This window comes from Balaenoptera ricei, chromosome 11 (assembly GCF_028023285.1).
Source record: "Balaenoptera ricei isolate mBalRic1 chromosome 11, mBalRic1.hap2, whole genome shotgun sequence".
In the NCBI taxonomy this organism is placed as follows: domain Eukaryota; kingdom Metazoa; phylum Chordata; class Mammalia; order Artiodactyla; family Balaenopteridae; genus Balaenoptera; species Balaenoptera ricei.
Window position 1 is genome coordinate 6,209,985 of NC_082649.1, and position 21,667 is coordinate 6,231,651.

The 21,667-nt window shown below is 41.8% G+C and overlaps 1 protein-coding gene across 3 annotated transcripts in view; it reads right to left on the reverse strand.

Annotated features, from left to right (window-relative positions):
- Positions 1–19,691, reverse strand: part of BLOC1S5 (biogenesis of lysosomal organelles complex 1 subunit 5) — a 78,873-nt gene extending 59,182 nt beyond the window's left edge. For all 3 annotated transcript variants that reach the window (XM_059937884.1, XM_059937883.1, XM_059937886.1), the window contains exons 1-2: positions 19,534–19,691; positions 15,040–15,122 (exon numbers count right to left, since the gene is read on the reverse strand). In XM_059937884.1, the coding sequence (XP_059793867.1) occupies positions 15,040–15,122; positions 19,534–19,657 (207 nt within the window). In that variant the 5' untranslated portion in view covers positions 19,658–19,691. The remainder of the gene's footprint in view (positions 1–15,039; positions 15,123–19,533) is intronic.
- Positions 19,692–21,667: the final 1,976 nt, after the last annotated feature.

A 21,667-nucleotide genomic window follows, 5' to 3' on the forward strand; every position in this document is an offset into this window, starting at 1 on the left:
AAACAAGGAAAGACTGAGAAACTGTCACAGACCAAAGAGGACTAGAGAGACATGACAATTAAATGCAGTGTGGTGCCCTGGATTACATCCGGGAACAGGAAGAGGACTGCAATGGAAAAACTGGTGAAATCCAAATAAAGTCTGGTGTTTCATTAGCAGTAATGTATCAATGTCAGTTTCTTAGTTTTTACCAATGTAGTGTGGTAATTAATGTAAAACATTAACAACGGGAGGGGACTTCCCTGGTGGCGCAGTGGTTAAGAATCCACCTGCCAATGCAGGGGACACGTTCGAGCCCTGGTCCGGGAAGATCCCACATGCCGTGGAGCAACTAAGCCCGTGCGCCACAACTACTGAAGCCTGTGCACCTAGAGCCCGTGCTCCGCAACAAGAGAAACCACCACAATGAGAAGCCCTCACACCACAATGAAGAGTAGCCCCCGCTCACCGCAACTAGAGAAAGCCCGCGCGCAGCAACGAACACCCAATGCAACCTAAATAAATAAGTAAACAAACAAACAAAACAGAACAATGGGGGGGGGTGAGGGGTATAGGAGACCTCTGTACTACCTTAGTAACTTTACTGTAAATCTTAAAATAATACAAGATGAAAAGTTTACTTAAAAAAGGCTGGTAAACTTGATTGTAAGGAAATAATGTTAGTTACTGGGGGTTTTGTTTTGAACCATTCTTATGGAGCAGCCGTGGTCAGATTTTTACTCGAATTTTTCCATAATAAAAAATTTTAAACTTATACAAAAGTTGAGAGAGAAAGAAAGAATGAATCTTCATGTACTCATCACCAAGCTTCAACTCGTGGCTGACTTTGTTCCCCCTGTAACACTCCGTACAGCCCCCTACCCACAATCCTAGATTCTTTTAAAGCAATATTTCAACATCTACCTTTAAAAAACAAGGACTCCTCTTTAAAAAAAAAAAAAAGAATGAAACCACAGCGCCCTTCCCCTCCCCCATATCCTCCTTCCCTTGCCCCCACCCGCCCACCCACTCACTCACTCTCCCTTTCTCAACAATAATTCTTCAATACTAAATATCAACGAAGTATTCACATTACCTCAAATATCCCAATGTCTCCTTCTATCCCCCAGTTCGTTTAGACCAAACTCTAAATAAGATTCATACACTGCAATTGGTTAATATGTTTCCTAAATCCTTTTTAATCTACAGATTCCCTTCCATTTTTTTTCCCGCCTTGCAATTTGTGGAAAAAAAAGTGAGTCATCTGTTCTGCACAGTTTCCCACAATCTGTTTTTTAACTGAATGAATCCTAGTGGTGTGATTTAAGATATCCTTTTGTCTCTTCTCTTTCCTGTAAATTAGTAGTTAGAACTACAGGCTTGATCAGATTCACAGTTTTGTTTTGTTTTTTGTTTGCAAGCGTATTTCAGAGGTAGAGATTGGTTCAAGATGGCAGAGTAGAAGGACGTGTGCTCGCTCCTTCTTGTGAACACACCGGAATCACAACTAACAGCTGAACAATCATCAATAGGAAGACACTGGAACTCACCAAAAAAGATACCCCACATCCAAAGACAAAGGAGAAGCCGCAATGAGATGGTAGGAGGGGCGCAATCACAATAAAGTCAAATCCCATGACCACTGGGTGGGTGACTAACAAACTGGAGAACACTTATACCACAGAAGTTCACCCACCGGAGTGAAGGTTCTGAGCCCCACGTCAGGCTTCCCAACCTGGAGGTCCGGCAACAGGAGGAGAAATTCCCAGAGAATCAGACTTTGAAGGCTAGTGGGATTTGATTGCAGTAGTTCGACAGGACTGGGGGCAACAGAGACTCCACTCTTGGAGGGCACACACAAAGTAGTGTACGCATCAGGATCCAGGAGCAGTGACCCCATAGGAGACTGAACCAAACCTACCTGCTAGTGTTGGAAGGTCTCCTGCAGAGGCAGGGGGTGGCTGTGGCTCACCATGGGGACAAGGACACTGGCAGCAGAGGTTCTAGGAAGTACTCCTTGGCATGAGCCCTCCCAGAGTCCACCATTAGCCCCAACAAAGAGCGGGGTAGGCTCCAGTGCTGGGTTGCCTCAGGCCAAACAACCAACAGGGAGGGAACCCAGCCCCACCCATCAGCAGACAAGCAGATTAAAGTTTTACTGAGCTCTGCCCACCAGAGCAACACCCAGCTCTACCCACCACCAGTCCCTCCCATCAGGAAGCTTGCACAAGCCTCTTAGATAGCTTCATCCACCAGAGGGCAGACAGTAGAAGCAAGAAGAACTACAATCCTGCAGCCTGTGGAACAAAAACCACATTCACAGAAAGACAGACAAATTTAACAGGCAGAGGACTTTGTACCAGATGAAGGAACAAGATAAAACCCCCAAAAAACAACTAAATGAAGTGGAGATAGGCAATCTCCCAGAAAAAGAATTCAGAATAATGACAGTGAAGATGATCCAGGACCTCCAAAAGAGGATGGAGGCAAAGATTAAGAAGATGCAAGAAATGTTTAACAAAGACCTAGAAGAATTAAAGAACAAACACCTACAAGAATTAAAGAACAAACAAACAGAGATGAACAATACAATAACTGAAATGAAAAATACACTAGACGGAATCAATAGCAGAATAACTGAGGCAGAAGAACGGATAAGTGACCTGGAAGACAGAACGCTGGAATTCACTGCTGCGGAACAAAATAAAGTAAAATGAATGAAAAGAAATGAAGACAGCCTAGGAGACCTCTGGGACAACACTAAATGCACCAATGTTCACATTATATGGGTCCCAGAAGGAGAGGAGAGAGAGAAAGGACCCGAGAAAATATATGAAGAGATTACAGTCGAAACCTTCCCTAACATGAGAAAGGAAATAGCCACCCAAGTCCAGGAAATGCAGAGTCCCAGGCAAGATAAACCCAAGGAGAAACACGCCAAGACACACAGTAATCAAATAGACAAAAATTAAAGACAAAGAAAAATTATTAAAAGCAACAAGGGAAAAACAACAAATAACATACAAGGGAACTCCCACATGGTTAATAGCTGATTTCTCAACAGAAACTCTACAGTCCAGAAGGGGGTGGCACAATATATTTAAAGTGATGAAAGGGAAGAACCTACGACCAAGATTACTCTACCTGGCAAGGATCTCAATCAGATTAGATGGAGAAATCAAAAGCTCTGCAGACAAGCAAAAGCTAAGAGAATTCAGCACCACCTAACCAGCTCTACAACAAATGCTAAAGGAACTTCTCTAAGTGGGAGACACAAAAGAAAAGGACCTACAAAAACAAACCCAAAACAATTAAGAAAATGGTCATAGGAACGTACATATCGATAATTACCTTAAATACGAATGGATTAAGTGCTCCAACCAAAAGACACAAGCTAGCTGAATGGATGCAAAAACAAGACCCACATATATACTGTCTACAAGAGACCCACTTCAGACCTAGGGACACATACAGATTGAAAGTGAGGGGATGGAAAAAGATATCCCATGCAAATGGAAATCAAAAGAAGGCTGAAGTAGCAATACTCAAATCAGATAAAATAGACTTTAAAATAAAGAATGTTACAAGAGACAAGGAAGGACACTATATAATGATCAAGCGATCAATCCAAGAAGAAGATAGAACAATTATAAATATATATGCACCCAACATAGGAGCACCTCAATACATAAGGTAAATGCTAACAGCTATAAAAAAGGAAATCGACAGTAACACAATAATAGGGGGACTTTAACACCTCACTGACACCAATGGACAGATCATCCAGACAGAATATTAATAAGGAAACCAAGCTTTAAATGACACACTAGACCAGATAGATTTAATTGATATTTATAGGACATTCCATCCAAAAACAGCACATTACACTTTCTTCTCAAGTACGCACAGAACATTCTCCAGGATAGATCACATCTTGGGTCACAAATCAAGCCTCAGTAAATTTAGGAAAATTGAAATCATATCAAGCATCTTTTCTGGCCACAACACTATGAGATTAGAAATGAATTACAGGGAAAAAAACGTAAAAAACACAAACACATGGAGGCTAAACAATACATTACTAAAAAACCAGGAGATCACTGAAGAAATCAAAGAGGAAATCAAAAAATACCTAGAGACAAATGACAATGAAAACACGATGATCCAAAACCTATGGAATGCAGCAAAAGCAGTTCTAAGAGGGAAGTTTATAGCAATACAATCCTACCTCAAGAAACAAGACAAATTTCAAATAAACAATCTAAACTTACAACTAAAGCAATGAGAGAAAGAAGAACAAACAAAACCCAATGTTAGTAGAAGGAAAGAAATCATAAAGATCAGAGCAGAAATAAATGAAACAGAAACAAAGAAAACAATAGCAAAGATGAATAAAACTAAAAGCTGGATCTTTGAGAAGATAAACAAAATTTATAAACCTTTAGCCAGACTTATCAAGAAAAAGAGGAAGAGGACTCAAATAAATAAAATCAGAAATGAAAAAGAAGTGACTACGGACACCACAGAAATACAAAGCATCGTAAGAGACTACTACAAGCAACTCTATGCCAATAAAATGGACAACCTGGAAGAAATGGACAAATTCTTAGCAAGGTATAACCTTCTAAGACTGAACCAGGAAGTAATAGAAAATATGAACAGACCAATCACAAGTAATGAAATTGAAACTGTGATTAAATTTCCCCCAACAAACAAACGTCCAGGACCAGATGGCTTCACAGGTGAATTCTATCAAACATTTAGAAAAGAGCTAACACCCATCCTCCTCAAACTCTTCCAAAAACCTGCAGAGGAAAGAACACTCCCAAACTCATTCTACAAGGCCACCATCACCCTGATACCAAAACCAGACAAAGATACTACAAAAAAAGAAAATTACAGACCAATATCACTGATGAACATAGATGCAAAAATCCTCAACAAAATACCAGCAAACAGAAGCCAACACACATCAAAAGGATTATACACCATGATCAAGTGGAATTTATCCCAGGGATGCAAGGATTCTTCAATATATGCAAATCAATCAATGTGATACACCATATTCAACTGAAGAATAAAAACCATATGATCTATAGATGCAGAAAAAGCTTTTGACAAAATTCAACACCCATTTATGATAAAAACTCTCCAGAAAGTGGGCATAAAGGGAACCTACCTCAATATAATAAAGGCCATATATGAGAAACCCACAGCAAACATCATTCTCAAAGGTAAAAAACTGAAAGCATTTCCTCTAAGATCAGAAACAAGACAAGGATGTCCACTTTCGCCACTATTATTTAACATAGTTTTGGAAGTCCTAGCCACGGCAATCAGAGAAGAAAAAGAAATAAAAGTAATACAAATTGGAAAAGAAGTAAAACTGTCACTGTCTGCCGATGACATGGTATTATACATAGATAATCGTCACGATGCCACCAGAAAACTACTAGAGCTAATCAATGAATTTGGTAAAGTTGCAGGATACAAAATTAATGCACAGAAATCTCTTGCATTCCTGTACACAACTGCCAAAAGATCGGAAACAGAAATTAAGGAAACAATCCCATTCACCATTACAACAAAAACAATAAAATACCTAGGAATAAACCTACCTAAGGAGGTAAAAGACCTGTACTCAGAAAACTATAAGACAATGATGAAAGAAATCAAAGATTACACAAACAGATGGAGAGATATACCATGTTCTTGGATTGGAAGAATCAATACTGTGAAAATGACTATACTACCCAAAGCAATCTACAGATTCAATGCAATCCCTATCAAATTACCAATGGCATTTTTTACAGAACTAGAACAATAAATCTTAAAATTTGTATAGAGACACAAAAGATCCCGAATAGCCAAAGCAATCTTGAGGCAAAAAAATGGAGCTGGAGGAATCAGACTCCCTGACTTCAGACTATACTCCAAAGCTACAGTAATGAAGACATTATGGTACTGGCACAAAAACAGAAATACAGATCAATGAACAGGACAGAAAGCCCAGAGACAAACCCATGCACCTATGGTCAACTAATCTATGACAAAGGAGGCAAGGATATACAATGGAGAAAAGACAATCTCTTCCATAAGTGGTGCTGGGAAAACTGGACAGCCACATGTAAAAGAATGAAATTAAAACAGTCCCTAACACCATACACAAAAATAAACTCAAAATGGATTAACGACCTAAATATAAGACCGGACACTATAAAACTCTTAGAGGAAAACATAGGAAGAACACTCTATGACATAAATCACAGCAAGATCTTTTTTGACCCACTTCCTAGAGTAATAGAAATAAAAACAAAAATAAACAAATGGGACCCAATGAAACTTAAAAGCTTTTGCATAGCAAAGGAAACTATAAACAAGACGAAAAGACAACCCTCAGAATGGGAGAAAATATTTGCAAACGAATCAACGGACAAAGGATTAATCTCCAAAATATATAAACAGCTCATGCAGCTCAATATTAAAAAAACAAACAACCCAATCCAAAAATGGGCAGAAGACCTAAATAGACATTTCTCCAAAGAAGATATACAGATGGCCAAGAAGCACATGAAAAGCTGCTCAACATCACTAATTATTAGAGAAATGCAAATCAAAACTACAATGAGGTATCACCTCACACCAGTTAGAATGGGCATCATCAGAAAATCTACAAACAACAAATGCTGGAGAGGGTGTGGAGAAAAGGGAACCCTCTTGCACTGTTGGTGGGAATGTAAATTGATACAGCCACTATGGAGTATGGAGGTTCCTTAAAAAACTAAAAATATAACTACCATATGACCCAGCAATCTCACTACTGGGCATATACCCTGAGAAAACCATAATTCAAAAAGAAACATGCACCCCAATGTTCACTGCAGCACTATTTACAATAGCCAGGTCATGGAAGCAACCTAAATGCTCATCGAACGGATGAAGAAGATGTGGTACATATATACAGTGGAATATTACTCAGCCATAAAAAGGAACGAAACTGGGTCATTTATAGAGACATGGATGGACCCAGAGTCTGTCATACAGAGTGAAGTAAGTCAGAAAGAGAAAAACAAATATCATATATTAACGCTTATATGTGGAACCTAGAAAAATGGTACAGATGAACTGGTTTGCAAGGGAGAAATTGAGACACAGACATAGAGAACAAACGTATGGACACCAAGGGGGGAAGTGGGGAGGGGTATGTGTGTGGTGGTGTGATGAATTGGGAGACTGGGATTGACATATATACACTAATATGTATAAAATAGATAGCTAATAAGAACCTGCTGTATAAGAAAAGTAAAATAAAATTCAAAAAAAAAAAAAAAGAATATTTCAGAGGTGGGCTGTGCACTTTCAACAGGATGCTGGTAATATTCCGTCTTCATTTATCAGCAGGGATACTTCCATAAAGAGAAATTTCCCCTTGGCAACTATTTGGTTACTCTGAGATATGCTCATATGAAAGGCAGAATAAAACATTTGATTATTTCTCTTTATTCACCAGTTTCAAAAATAATGGTCTGGTTCCCTAAATTCGCTAAAGGTTTTTTTTTTGGTATGTTTCCACGCATTCCTATGACTCATAGGAATATGTGAAGTTTTTAACCCATTGCAGTATTTGTCCCCACTGATGCTGAAATCATCCTATCTGTTTCCAGGGAGAGCCTATTCACCCTGGCTCTGCAACACTGCAGTCCAAACCCCAGGGCCCCTTAGCAGCTTCTTTGCTTTCCAGTGCGACCTGATGCTCCAGGCTCTTCTCGTCCATTTCCTGACCCAGACTGGGAATCAGCAGGTCTCTAAGCACCACTGGTATTTAGAGACTGAGCACTAAGGGTCAATCATCATTTCTAGCCCTTTGAGTGGACAAGGCTAGGAAATAGGTATTTTTGTGAAAAGAAAAGAAACATCTTAAGTTCACATTCATCATCAAACTTAAATTCAGGGGACTTCCCTGGTGGCTCAGTGGTTAAGAATCCGCCTGCCAATGCAGGGGACATGGGTTTGAGCCCTGGTCCAGGAAGATCCCACATGCCGCGGAGAACTAAGCCCGTGCGCCACAACTACTGAGCCTGTGCTCTAGAGCCCGTGAGCCACAACTACTGAGACCGCGCGCCACAACTACTGAGACCGTGTGCCACAACTACTGAAGCCCGCGCGCCTAGAGCCCGCGCACCGCAACGAAGAGAAGCCCCCGCTCGCCACAATAAGAGAAAGCCCGCGCACTGCAACAAAGACCCAACACAGCCAAAAATAAATAAATGAATTTATTTAAAAAAAAAAAAAACCTTAAATTCAGGACTACAGGATTTTTAATTACCCTCCTGTCTTTGTTTCTTTTTCAATTCTGAAAATACCAACAGAGTTACTCATTTGCTTTATCACCAAGTCAATGAAATAACGATACCAGTGCCAGAATTAACAAAATGACTACTGAAAACAATTTCAGGTTTGTTTTTTTTTTAACTTTCTGTTCTGAAGGGTATTCCACTAGAAATGTACACAGTCAAATTACTGCGTTTTAAAGTCACCTGGAAGAATTTCTCTGCGTGGCCATGCCACCATGTAGGAAAACAGGTTTGCTTTTTTACACATTACTTGATTTTTAGGGATTCCTCCTTAAAATTTAATTTTCTTTTAAATTATGTAAAATATTTACATGGCTCCCAAACGACATCTAAAAAAATATATATTCAAAAAAGTCTAGCTTCTATCACTCTCTTTTGTATCCTATTCCCTCTATCACTCTCTTTAGATAATTATTTTTACATTTTTATCCTGCCATTGTCTTAACTATAAAGATATACATCCACATATATACATATGTATATGTATACACAGATGTGTATATAAACATGTGTGTGTGTATATACACATATGTATAAAAATATATATATATATATATATTTCAATTCCTTCTTAAACAGAAACATGATATTCAGACTTTTCTTATTTCACTTTGAGTCACGCTGATTCACACACACACACCCACAACGTATATAATCTTTCTCTGTGTGGTCATGCGGTCTATTTGTTCTCTCTTTTGGGTATCTCTTTCAGTATTTCAAAAAGTTGGCGTTTTTGTTCTCATGGTTATGTTTCTACTAATACTTCTTACAACACCCCGGTCTCCACTCTGGCTCCTGTCTGTTGGTTCCCCACTCTAAGCAAGATTAGTATCAGGTGGTCACCTCTTCTGTCTCTAGCCTCTCCCTCTCCCTCAGAATCTAATCTGCAATAGCATCCTTTCCCTCCAAGTTAATACCGATAAGGCAACAAGTGAGGACAGTCTCCTTTTCATATGCCCTCCTCTCTCCTTCTGTTTTCTGATAGGCTGTATCTACACGGGCAGAAGACAGAGCCACCGCATGTGACCTGGTTAGGCTGTCTGCCTTATAGCCATTGTTGAGCCTCAAATTACACGTTATAGTAAGTGAATTTGTACCGTCACCTCTCTAACAGCCCATTAATGACAATAATTAATTTAAACAACAAATAGGCCCATCTGGTATGTGCCTGTTTATATGTTGATATTTTTGGCTAAGGTGTACGGTTGACACCTACTACAAAAGGAAGACTATAAACCAACATCTGTTTATTTGTTATATGAATATTATTTCTGGGGTGAAAATTCTCAAGAGCAAAGCACAGCACCAATGAAGCTTGGTTTCTGATGTATAACACCCCATAAAATTACATATACAGTTAATTTTTCTCAAGTTGAAATTAATGACAAGTGCTCAGGTAATGTGCTTCAAGACAGTGCCTGGCACTAAATGCTTCAAAATGTTAGCAATTGTTCATAATGTTAGTACACTCACTGTAATATTTACATTAAAGATGTAACTTGATAGTATTAGAGAGGAAATGAGAGACCGATGTAATATTTAAAATTTTCTTTCCATCACAAAATGGTCAGTCCCACAAGTTTTTTTTCTCACAAGTTTTAAAACCGTTATCATACATACGTGAATCTATTACATGCCACATGGGATCGACTTTTTCCTGATATTTAATACTCTGACAGCTACTCTTACAACCTAACAAAAATGAGATCAGATGTCAAATGAAATTCTTGTCTGTCCTGCCTTTTAAGGGACTTTATCTTTTTATCAGTACAACTCACGTTCAGACGCAGCAATAAGAACCCTCACACCTCCTGTAACTACTGTACTTATTTTAACAATTTTTTTGGCCTCAATTTTAATCAACATTTCCTCCATTTTTTCCCTATTTCTCTAACATCTATTTTTCTTTCTCAGTTCAAGTATCAGCCCCCCTTCTGAAGATTTCCCTCCCAGCTCAGTTGGGAGTTATCTCCTTTCTGAGATTTCAATCACTTTGTGCTTATTTTATCATAATAATTTCACCATTACAATCTGTTCTCCGCAGACTGTAAATTCCTGAAGGTAGAGACGGTTTCGTATCTATTTTTGCGTATCCGGTGTGACAGACAGCTCTGGATCCATCCCCCTCCTCTCCTCCTCTCAACACCCAAATACCACTTGGTGGTAAACCTGCGCGTAACAGACACAGCTAGCCATCGCCCGCCTGCCGTCCTTTCTGCTGCATGAAGCGCACGCGCCATGGCTGGGCTCCCACAGCTACCCTGTGAGCATGAGCCTGGGGTGAGAGCAGCACGGCGGTGAGGAAGAAGCAAAAGCTGGAGGAAGAGCTGACGTCTAGGGCTGCCACACCAGCCCCAGGCTCTGGCTGCTGTGAGAGAAAAGTAAGCACTTAGGAAAGCCACTCTCCTCAGGTGTCTGTCACTAGTGACCAAACACCTTCCTTATGATACACCAAGGGATTCAGGAACCAGTCAATAAAGCAGTCAGAGACTGAAGTTTGCTGAAGATGAGTTCGTGCAGGACTGCGCAGCCCCTAAGCACTTCATAAGCGCTGACCTGCACGGCCTCCCCTCTGTCTCACACGAGAGAGGCCCCGGCGTCCTGCAGCTGGAGAGAGAACAATGCAGAAGACCATGCCTTTACTCACTGCCACAACCAGACAGGCTCACTGGAGGCGCCCTGCCGGGATCTCTGTTCATAGTATTTACTGGAATCGCGGGGAATAAAAGAGCTGTGTGCAGCTGGGAGCAAGACAGTCAACTGTCCTGAAATACTAACAAACACAAAAAGAGAGCTTAAAATATTACAATAGAACGTCGATAATTTAAGTAATGCTGCCACCGTGTGGCACTTAGTCCCTTCTTTAAGAAAGAAAATTTTATAAAGAAAAAGATTATCGTTGCCACGTGCGTTAACCTTTAAAAATATATAAACTATAAACGAGTTTCCTTTTAAATGCTAGCCAGTTTTTCTTCAAGTGAACCACATTTAAATGACCTAGAGAAGACAAAACTTAAGGACCTACTGTGTGGCACAGGGAACCATATTCAATATCATGTAATAGACTGTAATGGAAAAGAATCTAAAAATGAATATACATATATATGTATGTGTGTGCGCGTATATATATATGTATAACTGAATCACTCTGCTGTCCACCTGAAACACTGTAAATCAGCTGTACTTCAATTTAAAAAAAAAAAGACGAAACTCGTAGGAAGCCCTGACAGCTCGGCCTCCCGTTCCTCCAGTCCAGCTGTGCGACGCTGGGGAAAGAGCACTTTTATTAAACAGAGGATGTTTTTATTGGGGCCAAGATAGAAAAGAACGGTAAGTAATGCACATATCCATTCAAATCTAAATCTCTAAAATGCTTTCAGCTTTTCTCTCGTAATTTGAGGGGAAAGGTCAGTGTGTAACAGACAGAAAAGGTAGCCGAGCCTGACGTACAGGAAAGCTTCCAGGAGACGCTAAAAAAGACGGACCGGGGAGGTGACTGCGTGAAAGGACGGCATCAAGTACTTTTCAAGAAGAGGAGTCATGTGACCAATTAGCTGGAGAGAGCGCAAACGCAGCTGAGGAAATATTTCTGAGCCCTTCAGAGACCATTCTTCAGTGACAACATGAGCCTGCCCTGCTGCATAAAGGCTGGGCCCCTGTCTGTCTTACTCAGGGATACAGCACTGGTTCCTGACATGAGGTCTCACACAAACTAAGTGCTGAAGACATTCTGTTTCACTTTCTATAATAAGCTTAAATCTGTCATACCCAGTGTGAAAATTTTATTCTTTAGTAAACTTTTTCCTGAGATGTCTATGTCATTTGCTTAGCAAATCGTTGTTTTCCCTAAAGATATTAAAAACTGAACCAAAACTCATTCAAAGTATTGCAAATTCTGAATTAATACAATTTTGATTTTACTTGCTCCCATCTTTCTCTTAATAATAACAGTTACCAACACCTGCCTAACATCGACATACCAGGGATTTAAAAAAATGATATATTACTTAATCCTCACAAAAACTCTGCAGCATGTATTATTGTTCCCATTTTAAAAAAGAGAAAACTAGGCCTTAGTAGAGCAAATAATCACAGCTAGGAAGAGGGATCCAGGATTTGAGCCCAGATATGTCACACGTCCAGCTCCAAGGCCCATGTGCTTTTACGCTTCAGCACAGCCCTGTCTCCAAAGAGACCCTGGAGGGCTGAACAACGCGGAACCCAGGTAACTGCTCTCCTCTCAGGCACATGCCCGTCTTCTCTCGGCCCCAGTTAACAGAGGTGTTGGCTTCAAAAGGGAGTGAGCTCTTCAATATAATATATTCTGCAGCATAAATGTAATAACACTTCTTTCATCATCCATTCAAGACTCAGTCTTGCTTGTACAGCCCTTTCACAGGAACCACCTACATTATCTAATGAGCGCTCATCCACTAATCAACTGTGTGACCTTCCACACATTTCTTTCCATCTCTGGGCTCAGTGAAGCTGGGGGGTTGGATTAGAGAAGTCATCTTAATTCCAAAATTCTATGCTTCTTTTATAATACATAGTAGCCCTTTAGAGATACATTTACAAACTTTTAAAAAATAAAAGCTATTTAGCATTTCAAATTAACCAGACTGGCAAAAAAAAAAAAAAAAAAGATGACTTATGAAAGGATGTTGGAAAAGCCAGGTTTTAGGCCAAGCTCTGTTAATTGTGTTTTTGAATCATATTAAGTACCTACAATGCACAAGACATTCTTTCAGGCACTTTGAACACAACAGAGCATAAGAAAGGTAAGTGTCTATATTCTAGGAAGGACAATGGGAAATAACCAAGCAAAGAGTAAGGGAAATATAGGTAATAATAAGAGCTCACGGAAGGCAGAATTCAAGATGGACCCTGAGAGCGCCACCCCTAGGATATACACACCTCTCAGTTACTCAGTCAAACCCTAACCGAAGTGCTGTTGTGTAGCTATTCTGCAGGTTTACTTAAAGCCCCAAATCAGCTGACTTTAAGAAAAGGAGATTATCCCTAGTGGGCCTGACTCCATCAGGTGAGTCCTTAACAGGGATGGGACTCTTCTCGGTAAGAGAGGTTTAAAGCATGAAAGGGAGACTTCACTTATGTCTTTGAAGAAGGAAGGGGCCGTGTGGCAGGGAATATGGGTGGCCTCTAGGAGCTGAGACCGGCCCCGGCCGACAGCAAGCAAGGAAATGGGAACTTCGTCTACCTGGGCAAGGAACTGAGTCCTGCCAAAATCCTGTGAGTCAGAAAGAGGACCCTGAGCACCAAGTAAGAATGGAGATTGGACAGCTCCTTGATTTGAACCTTGTGAGACCGTGAGCAGAGTACCCACCATGCTGTGCCCAGACTTTATTCCCACTACTTTATTCTCACTAATTGAATTGTTAATAATCTTTACATAGCATGACGAGGGAATAGTCTATGGTTAATTTTCTGTGTGTGGGATAATTATTCTTACCCTGTAACAGCAATAGTAATGATGATAAAGATAACTACCAGTTATTCCTAGGTACCAGAAAATATTCTAAGATACACACACCTCTAATCTTCACAACAACCCCGTGAAGCAGGTATTATGCAGATTTTGAGTCTCTTGAACCCAGAAATGGTGTCTAATGCAGCAGCTCTGTCTCTCTGCTTTGAGTGCTCTGTACCACAGGCTTCCTGTACTTTTAAAGGGTTTAAGGAAAGGTTCTCTCCTTTTAGCAGGTTTAGACTTCCTGCTTGGTTGGAGTCTCATTTGAAAATAAAACCCCAGGAATTGTCTGGCGGCCCAATGGTTAGGACTTGGTGCTCTCACTGCCAGGGGGTTCAATCACTGGTTGGGGAACTAAGATCCCGCAAGCCACAAGGCCAAAAAAAAAGAAATAAAAGAAAACCCCAACTTCCACAAAATCACAAAACTGCTTGTGTAACATCATTTACCATCTACCCAACAGTAGCTTGGGATGTTACTATTCAATGCACAGTGAACCAATTATACATGTGCAAAACCACAGTCAAACGAAACAGAATGGCAGGCTAGTGCATCAGGACTGTTGGGACATAGCACACAAGGTGGGGTGGGAGGCGGTAAAGCTAGAAAGATAGAAGCCGGGTCATAGAAGGATGCTGGGCTTTGTCCTGTAGACAGAAAATGATATCAAAGGTTTTTAAAGAGTTAATGTCAGAGCGCTCTGGCAGCAGGGTGAAGACTGGATTTGACTGGGTTGATAAAGCAGGCCTACCAATCAGAAAGGACAGAGATTTGTTAGGTAACATTTGGAAGGCTTGATCATTGAATGTAACCTAAAGGGGAGGGAATAGCCACGGGCAATTCTCATGTTTTCACTTGAGTGCTTTGGATAGATGCTGCTGCCCCAAATGAGAAAAAAAAATATAGAAAATGGGTGTGCAAAACTGACCCATTCATCTGTAGAACCATTTTTTTCATTGTATCTCATTTTATACATGAAAACCTGAGCTCAACAGACAGTAAACACCCGAGAGCAGACACCAGAACTGGAGCCCAAGGCGCCTGCTGTCTACTCTCGCGCTCCCTTCATTCACGTCAGTGCCTCTGAATACTCTGTATATTTTACGAACACATGAAGAGAAATCATAGATTTTAAAACCAGGGGATTTCCCTTCCATATATTAACACACTAACAATTAGGGCAGTCTTTTTACAAAATCGGTTTCAAATACTCACTTCAAATTCTTTCACAAAATAACGGGTTTCACCTTGGATAACTGGTCTGTGATCTAACAGCCTTGAATGAATTTCTCCAAGATCTGTAAAGACAAAATGAAACTCAAGGTCAATCCATGCTAAGTGGCACAATCTCTAGCTTTACTCTTCCTGTTCCCCATAAATGTATGAAGGTTAAAATCCAGTTCAGACTATGGATTATCCAGTCAGTAAATTGGTAAAGTACTTTTGAGAGCAATTTGGCAATATCTAATAAAGTTGAAGACGTATACCTAGCAATTTCATGCCTAAGTATGTGCCCTAGAAAAACTCTTAAACAAAGGAAAGAGAAATGTATAATGTTTACTACAGCATGAATATAATGTCAAAAGAAAAAAAAAGGGGAATGACCTAACATACTCATAGGATGGATATTACAAATCAGTGAGTGAAAATGAATACAGTGGGGTTACATTTATTAACAAGGATAAATCCCGCAAAAAAGCAACTTTCAGAAGGGTAAAGCCATTTATATAAACTTTCAAAATATGCAAAATCACTTCCTGTTGGGACATCTACAGAAGCCATAAAGCTATAAAGAAATGCACGAGAACGATAAACACCAAATTCAAGACAGCGGTTACCTTAGAGGAGGGAGGGCCGTGCAATGAGAGCAAAGGGCACGATGGCGCTCTTCATGTGTGTTTATTAAGATGGCTGGTGAGTGTTCACTGCAAGTCTCCATAAGTCACAATTAAGGGAAAAAAGTTCTGAATTTTAACTGTTTTTGGTGAGTCATCCTGGGGCATATTCTGCTCTCATACCACTTACCATATTGTCCTGAAATTTCCTCTCTACTCCAGTGAGTATCTCAGAGACCAAATTGTTTGTATCATCCACAGAGGGTTAACACACATTTTTCTATATGACTGAGAAGCCATTACACTGATTTTGGGACATGTGCGGCTGTGGCCTGATGTAATGGGAATTTACTTAGTCTTTGGAGAATTCAGTTCTGTTCAGAAGTGGGTAATGATCACCTCTGAAGCCCTGACTGCGCTCCAAAACTTAAGATGTGAAGATCAGGGGGAAGAAAAGATTCTAAAACACACACGACCACAGAAATTAAGCTGGTTTTGTAATAACATTATAACAACAAAACAAACACATTATAGTAATTCAGAGTTGCAGGCGTCCCAAGGATTACAAACAAATTCTCAGTTTAATAAAGGGAAGCCACATATTTCCACATAAACTCAATCCTAGCCCTGCTACAGGCAAAGCACTCTTTTGTTGTTTGTTAACAAGACAAAAGATATAATCCTTTGTTCTCCAAAGTTCATACTCTAACGTGGGAGTTAGACAATCTCTTCACACAAAAGATAGAAATAAGCACTTCAACAGACTATGAGACAAGAAAAGACAGAGTAAACTGCAGATCTCTCATTATCTAATAACGTTCTGGCCCTGAATTTGCAGACCTTTAATGTAGTATGTGGATCTTTGCCCCTCATAAGGAACAATTTACTGCAGAGTAAATTTTTCTGATAACACCCACATCGTCACCATTGTCACCTCACTGCTTCTCACATCCATCCCTTCTGTTCCATCCTTGCTTGTCTTGGACTATTTCAACAGAGTGAGTCACACCCCTCTTCAACCCACTCCATGTACAGTCAATTCCGCTTATCTGCAGGACAGTAGGCCCTTTGTATTCTCTGGTTCTGCAGTTACAAATTCACTTTATATAAAGTAGGCAAGTTCACAAATGGGCCTCCTGCAAGACGAGGATCCACTGTACCTGCCTGAATGCTCTATTTAAAACACAGATCTAACCACATGACTCGTACTTATTGTTGTTCCATAACAATATGGAACATTCAACAAGAAGTCCAATCTCCTTAAAAAGGCAAGAATTCTTCTTCGGTCTGATTTCCACGTGTAGTTTCCCAAACATGCCATGCTGACTCAGGCTTCCACGCCTTTGCTCATGCTGTTCCAAACTAAGTCCAAAATATCCTTGCCCTCTTTTCTCAGCTACTAACCCTTTATTCTTCAAGACTCAGGTCAGACACTCCATGCCCCAGGAAGCTCCCCCTGTCTCCTAACAGCCAACCACAGCCCAGAAAACCTCAAACACCTGGGGCCTAAGTATTGAAATCATTTATTTATATATTTCCCTTTCACTAGACCCTGGCAATAAAACTCGACACGTATATTTTCACAATCGATAGTCTTCAAGTAAGATGAACTAAAAACAGATTTTCAGAATGAAAATAGTAAATGGTTCCACAAAAAAACCCAAGGAGGTTCTAGACATATTTTCAATTATAACTCAATTTTGAATTAACCTGAAAAACTCCCTTTGAATTACCTTCTTTTAAAGAAAGTACTACATCTGAAACTAATATATTGTAAATCAACTGTACTTCAATTTAAAAAGTACTACATCAAAATCACAAACTTCTGTGCATCAAAGGACACAATCAACAGAGTGAAAAGGCACCCCATGGAATGGGAGAAAATATATGCAAATCATGGCTGTAAAGTGGCTAATATCCAGAATAGAAAAAGACCTCCTACAACTCAACAACAACAAAACACACTACCTGATTAAAAAATGGGCAAAGGACTTGAACAGACATTTCCCCAAATAAGATTTACAAATGTCTAGTAGGCACATAAAAAGATGTTCAACATCATTAACCTTAGGGAAATGCAAATCAAAACTACAAGACACTGGGACTTCCCTGGTGGTCCAGTGGGTAAGACACCGAGCTCCCAGGGCAGGGGGCCCGGGTTCGATCCCTGGTCAGGGACCTAGATCCCATGTGCCGCAACTAAGACCTGGCGCAGCCAAAATAAATAAATAAATATTAAAAAATAAAAACAAAAACAAAACTACAAGATACTACCTCACACCCATTAGAACGGCCACTACCAAAGAAACAGAAAATAACAAGTATTGTTTAGGTTGTGGAGAAACTGGAACACTTGTGAACTGCTGGTGAGAATGTAGAACGGTTCAGCCACTATGGAAAACAGCAGAGTGGCTGCTCACGAAGTTACAAATAGATTTATCATTCGATCCAGCAATTCAGCTGTGGGTATATACCCAAAACAACTGAAAGCAAGAACTCGATATTTGTACATCCATGCTCACAAGGGCCAAAAATGCGAAGCAACCCAAGTGTCCATCCATGGGTGAATGGATACCCAAAATGTGTGTGTGTGTGTGTGTGTGGGTGTGTGTGTGTGTGTGTGTGTGTGTGTGTATACAATGAAATGTCTGAATCATATTCAGCTTTAAAAAGGAAGGAAGTTCCGACACATGCACGATTTTACGTATATGAAGTACCTAAAGTAGCCACATTCAGAAACAGAAAGTAAAATGGTGGCTGCCAGGGGCTGGGGCGGGGGAAAGGGGAGACTGGGGAGGCCGTGTTTAATGGGGACACAGCTTCAGTCTGGGAAGATGAAATAGTTACGGAGCTGGATGGTGGTGATGGTTTCACAACAACGTGAAACGTACCAACGCCACTGAATTGTACGCTAAAATATGATTAAGAGAAACTTTATATTCCACGTATTTTACTGTAATTAAAAAAAAATTTAAGTAATAGCTCACCAAGATTGCACATGTAAACAATTAAGGCCTAACACTCCTGCACTACGCCCACTACTAACTAGATTTGAGACACCCTGAATTCTACACAAACCTGACAGATACGGTTAAAATGCAATAGGCATGAACACGAGGATGCCATTCCCTGGGCAGCGCTGAAGGGCGCCGCAATCCTACAAGGGCTTCAACACTGCAAGGCGGTAGGGCTGCCGGCAGAAGCGAAGGGTTAAGAGAGGACGGAGATGAGAAGGTGTGGTATTTAACTGGCAAAGATCTTCCTGCAGGAAACAGCTGTTGAGAGCCTGGAGAATCAAACCAATTCAGGTTCTGTGAGAATCCGGGCTGTAGCTAGGTTGTGACCTTCTCCCAGCTCAAAGCTCGTCCACGGGACGAGTGGACATCGGTACACGTGTTGGGGGGCTTTCGTGTTTTAAGATGCCTTCACGTTCTCTCGTTTCCACCCTGCACGACCCCGGAGCAGACAGGGTCAGGGCGAACGGCCTAGGCACACACCTCCTAAGCGGCCTGCCTGGGGGCGCGGGCCCTTCCCGACTCCCAAGCTCAGGGCATCACACGTGGGTCGCGAGCCCGCGTCCACGCCAGCTCCACGCAGGGTCCCGGCCTGGGGGAGGGGAGAAGGCAGCCCGAAGGCTCCCGGCTGCGGCTTCTACGAGGAAGCAGGAGGGGCTGGGGCGGTTTGCTGTTACTGGGAGGCACCTGGCGCGGGGAAACAGGCGCCAATGCACAATGACCCCTCCCCCACCCACCGCAAACGCCAGGCCGCCCGGGAGCCGGGGGTCGACCTCGGGCTCGGCCCCGGGTGAGAGGACGCCGCCTGGGAGGTGGGGCTGCGCTGGGACCACCGGGCCGAGAGCCCTAGTACTCCGTACCCTTGATAATGAGGTGGGCTGGCGAGCCCCCGGTCCCCAGCGAGTCCTTCTTCTTGCCGCCGCCGCCGCCGCCGGCCGGGGCGGCCTCACAAACCACAGGGGTCTCCGTCCCTCCGCCGCTCATCCCGGCCAGCTCCGCCCACCCGCGACCGCGCTGCGCCTGCGCAAACCTACGCGGCCCGCTCTCCCCGCGCGGGGTTTTTGCGTCATCAAAGGGCATCGGGGACGCTGAGCCTACCCAGCGGGCGGTTCCTATAAAGCCACTATGGTGTGGCCAGGGTCGTGAGCTTGAAGAAGCCGGTGCCGCCATGTTGGGTTAGGGCAGATGCTGCCGGAATAGGAAGGTGTCTGAAAATTAGAGCTAAACTTATTCTTCCCTAAACCTGCTGGAATTTATCGTGGTTTAGAGAGGTTGGCGGAGAGAGGATCTAGTCATAGACGAATATGAATAATAGTGGTGTAAATACGTCATCTATATTATTACCTGCCACCAGTATTTAATGGAGGTTGTTGACGTGCGTGCTTTGCCACATTTGCTCATCATGGCAACTGCGGGAAACAGTTTTGTCATTTCTTTCTAACAAAAGAAGAAACAGGATTAGAGATTAAGTAATTTGCCCAAATCACTTCTCAGACTCATTCATGCCCATGTAAAGAGCAGAAACGTCTGTTCTTGGCATTTGTATTTACAACATCTCAACCAGTTGTTATAGGGAATAAGATAAAATAAATGCATGTAATTATGGAAGGGACCATAATTTGCTAGGCTGCTTTGATTCGTAGCCCTGAAGAGACAAATCCGGTGCTGACAGATTTGTATCTAGTGCTGCTGTTTGGTAAACTCCTTAGAGTTGATCTTGTATTCTCAACAAGTTGTCACTCCCTTCCTGGCACAGGCCTTCCCCCATAGCCTCTGCTTTAGCTCCTCTCTGAAGTACCTAGATAATAGTAATTGATGCAATTTTCCTGAGGTGTTTCACAGACGTGAACCCACCCCCATTAAATGGAAGATGTTAACTATTTGATGACTATGAGCATATAGCCCCAGGCCTCCCGGAGCCTAAGGACTGATAAAGTTAACCCCTGTGACACCACCCTGTTCCTTCATCATCAGCCAATCAGAGTATTGTGCACGATCTGATCGCGTACCCTGCAGACCCCTCCCCCCACCTTGCACTTGGCCTTTAAAAATGCTTTGCCGAAACCCTTCAGAGAGCAGGAGGCTTTTAAGGACATGAGCCACCTTGTCTCCTCACACGGCCTTGCAATAAACCTTTCTCTGGCTCCAAACACCGACGTTTCAGTTTGGCCTCACTGTGCGTCGGGCACATGAACTTGCGTTAATATTTGTGCCTGTTCAAACGACAGACGGTGCAACTTTGCAGTGACTCCTTCATCTCCTGTGTTCACCCAGCGGTTCTTTCTAAGAATCATCTCTTAATCTCTCCCTTCTCCCTCCTCTCTTCCTGCACTGTCCTTACCCTCAAGGGTCTCTCAGTCACCAACATTTACAGTCTAGGGCCTTGTATATGACAGGATGGAGGAAAGTGCAGCACATGTGTGGGACACCTGGGGGCAGGAGGTGGCCAGGAACGACTTCCCAGAGGAGGTATATTTTGTCTTCGGAACTGAAATGTTGTGTAAGTCACGTGGGGTGCGGTGAAGATGGAACTTGGGGTTTTCTAGCACAGGAATAACAAAGAGGCATAAAATAGATGAATTCATAAATAGAATGTGAACTTGGTTAACTGCATGTTATTGGGTCGGGCTTCTAACCTTTTACTTCCCTCGCTTTGGCATTAACCTCTAGAAAACGTAATTATTTTTAAAGCCCCTCGTTATCCCCCCCACTTCTAGGCACTTTTCGTATTCAAGTTTCCTTCTGCATCTGCCAGACTAAATCTTCTCTAAGCTTGTCTTCTTAGTTTCTTTGAACTACTGAAAAGCCTGGGAAGACTTGATACTGAGCAGGACACTGTGGGGCTCCTGGGCACAAAATTCTGTGTCCCTCATTTCTCGATTACAGAAACTCGGCTTCATTCAGCCTCCATGACCTTCCCAGAGTTCCAACCAGCAGGTTCAAACAGTTGCTAATTAGGGAAGGGAGAGGATGCGGAGACAAGGGAGGAACAGT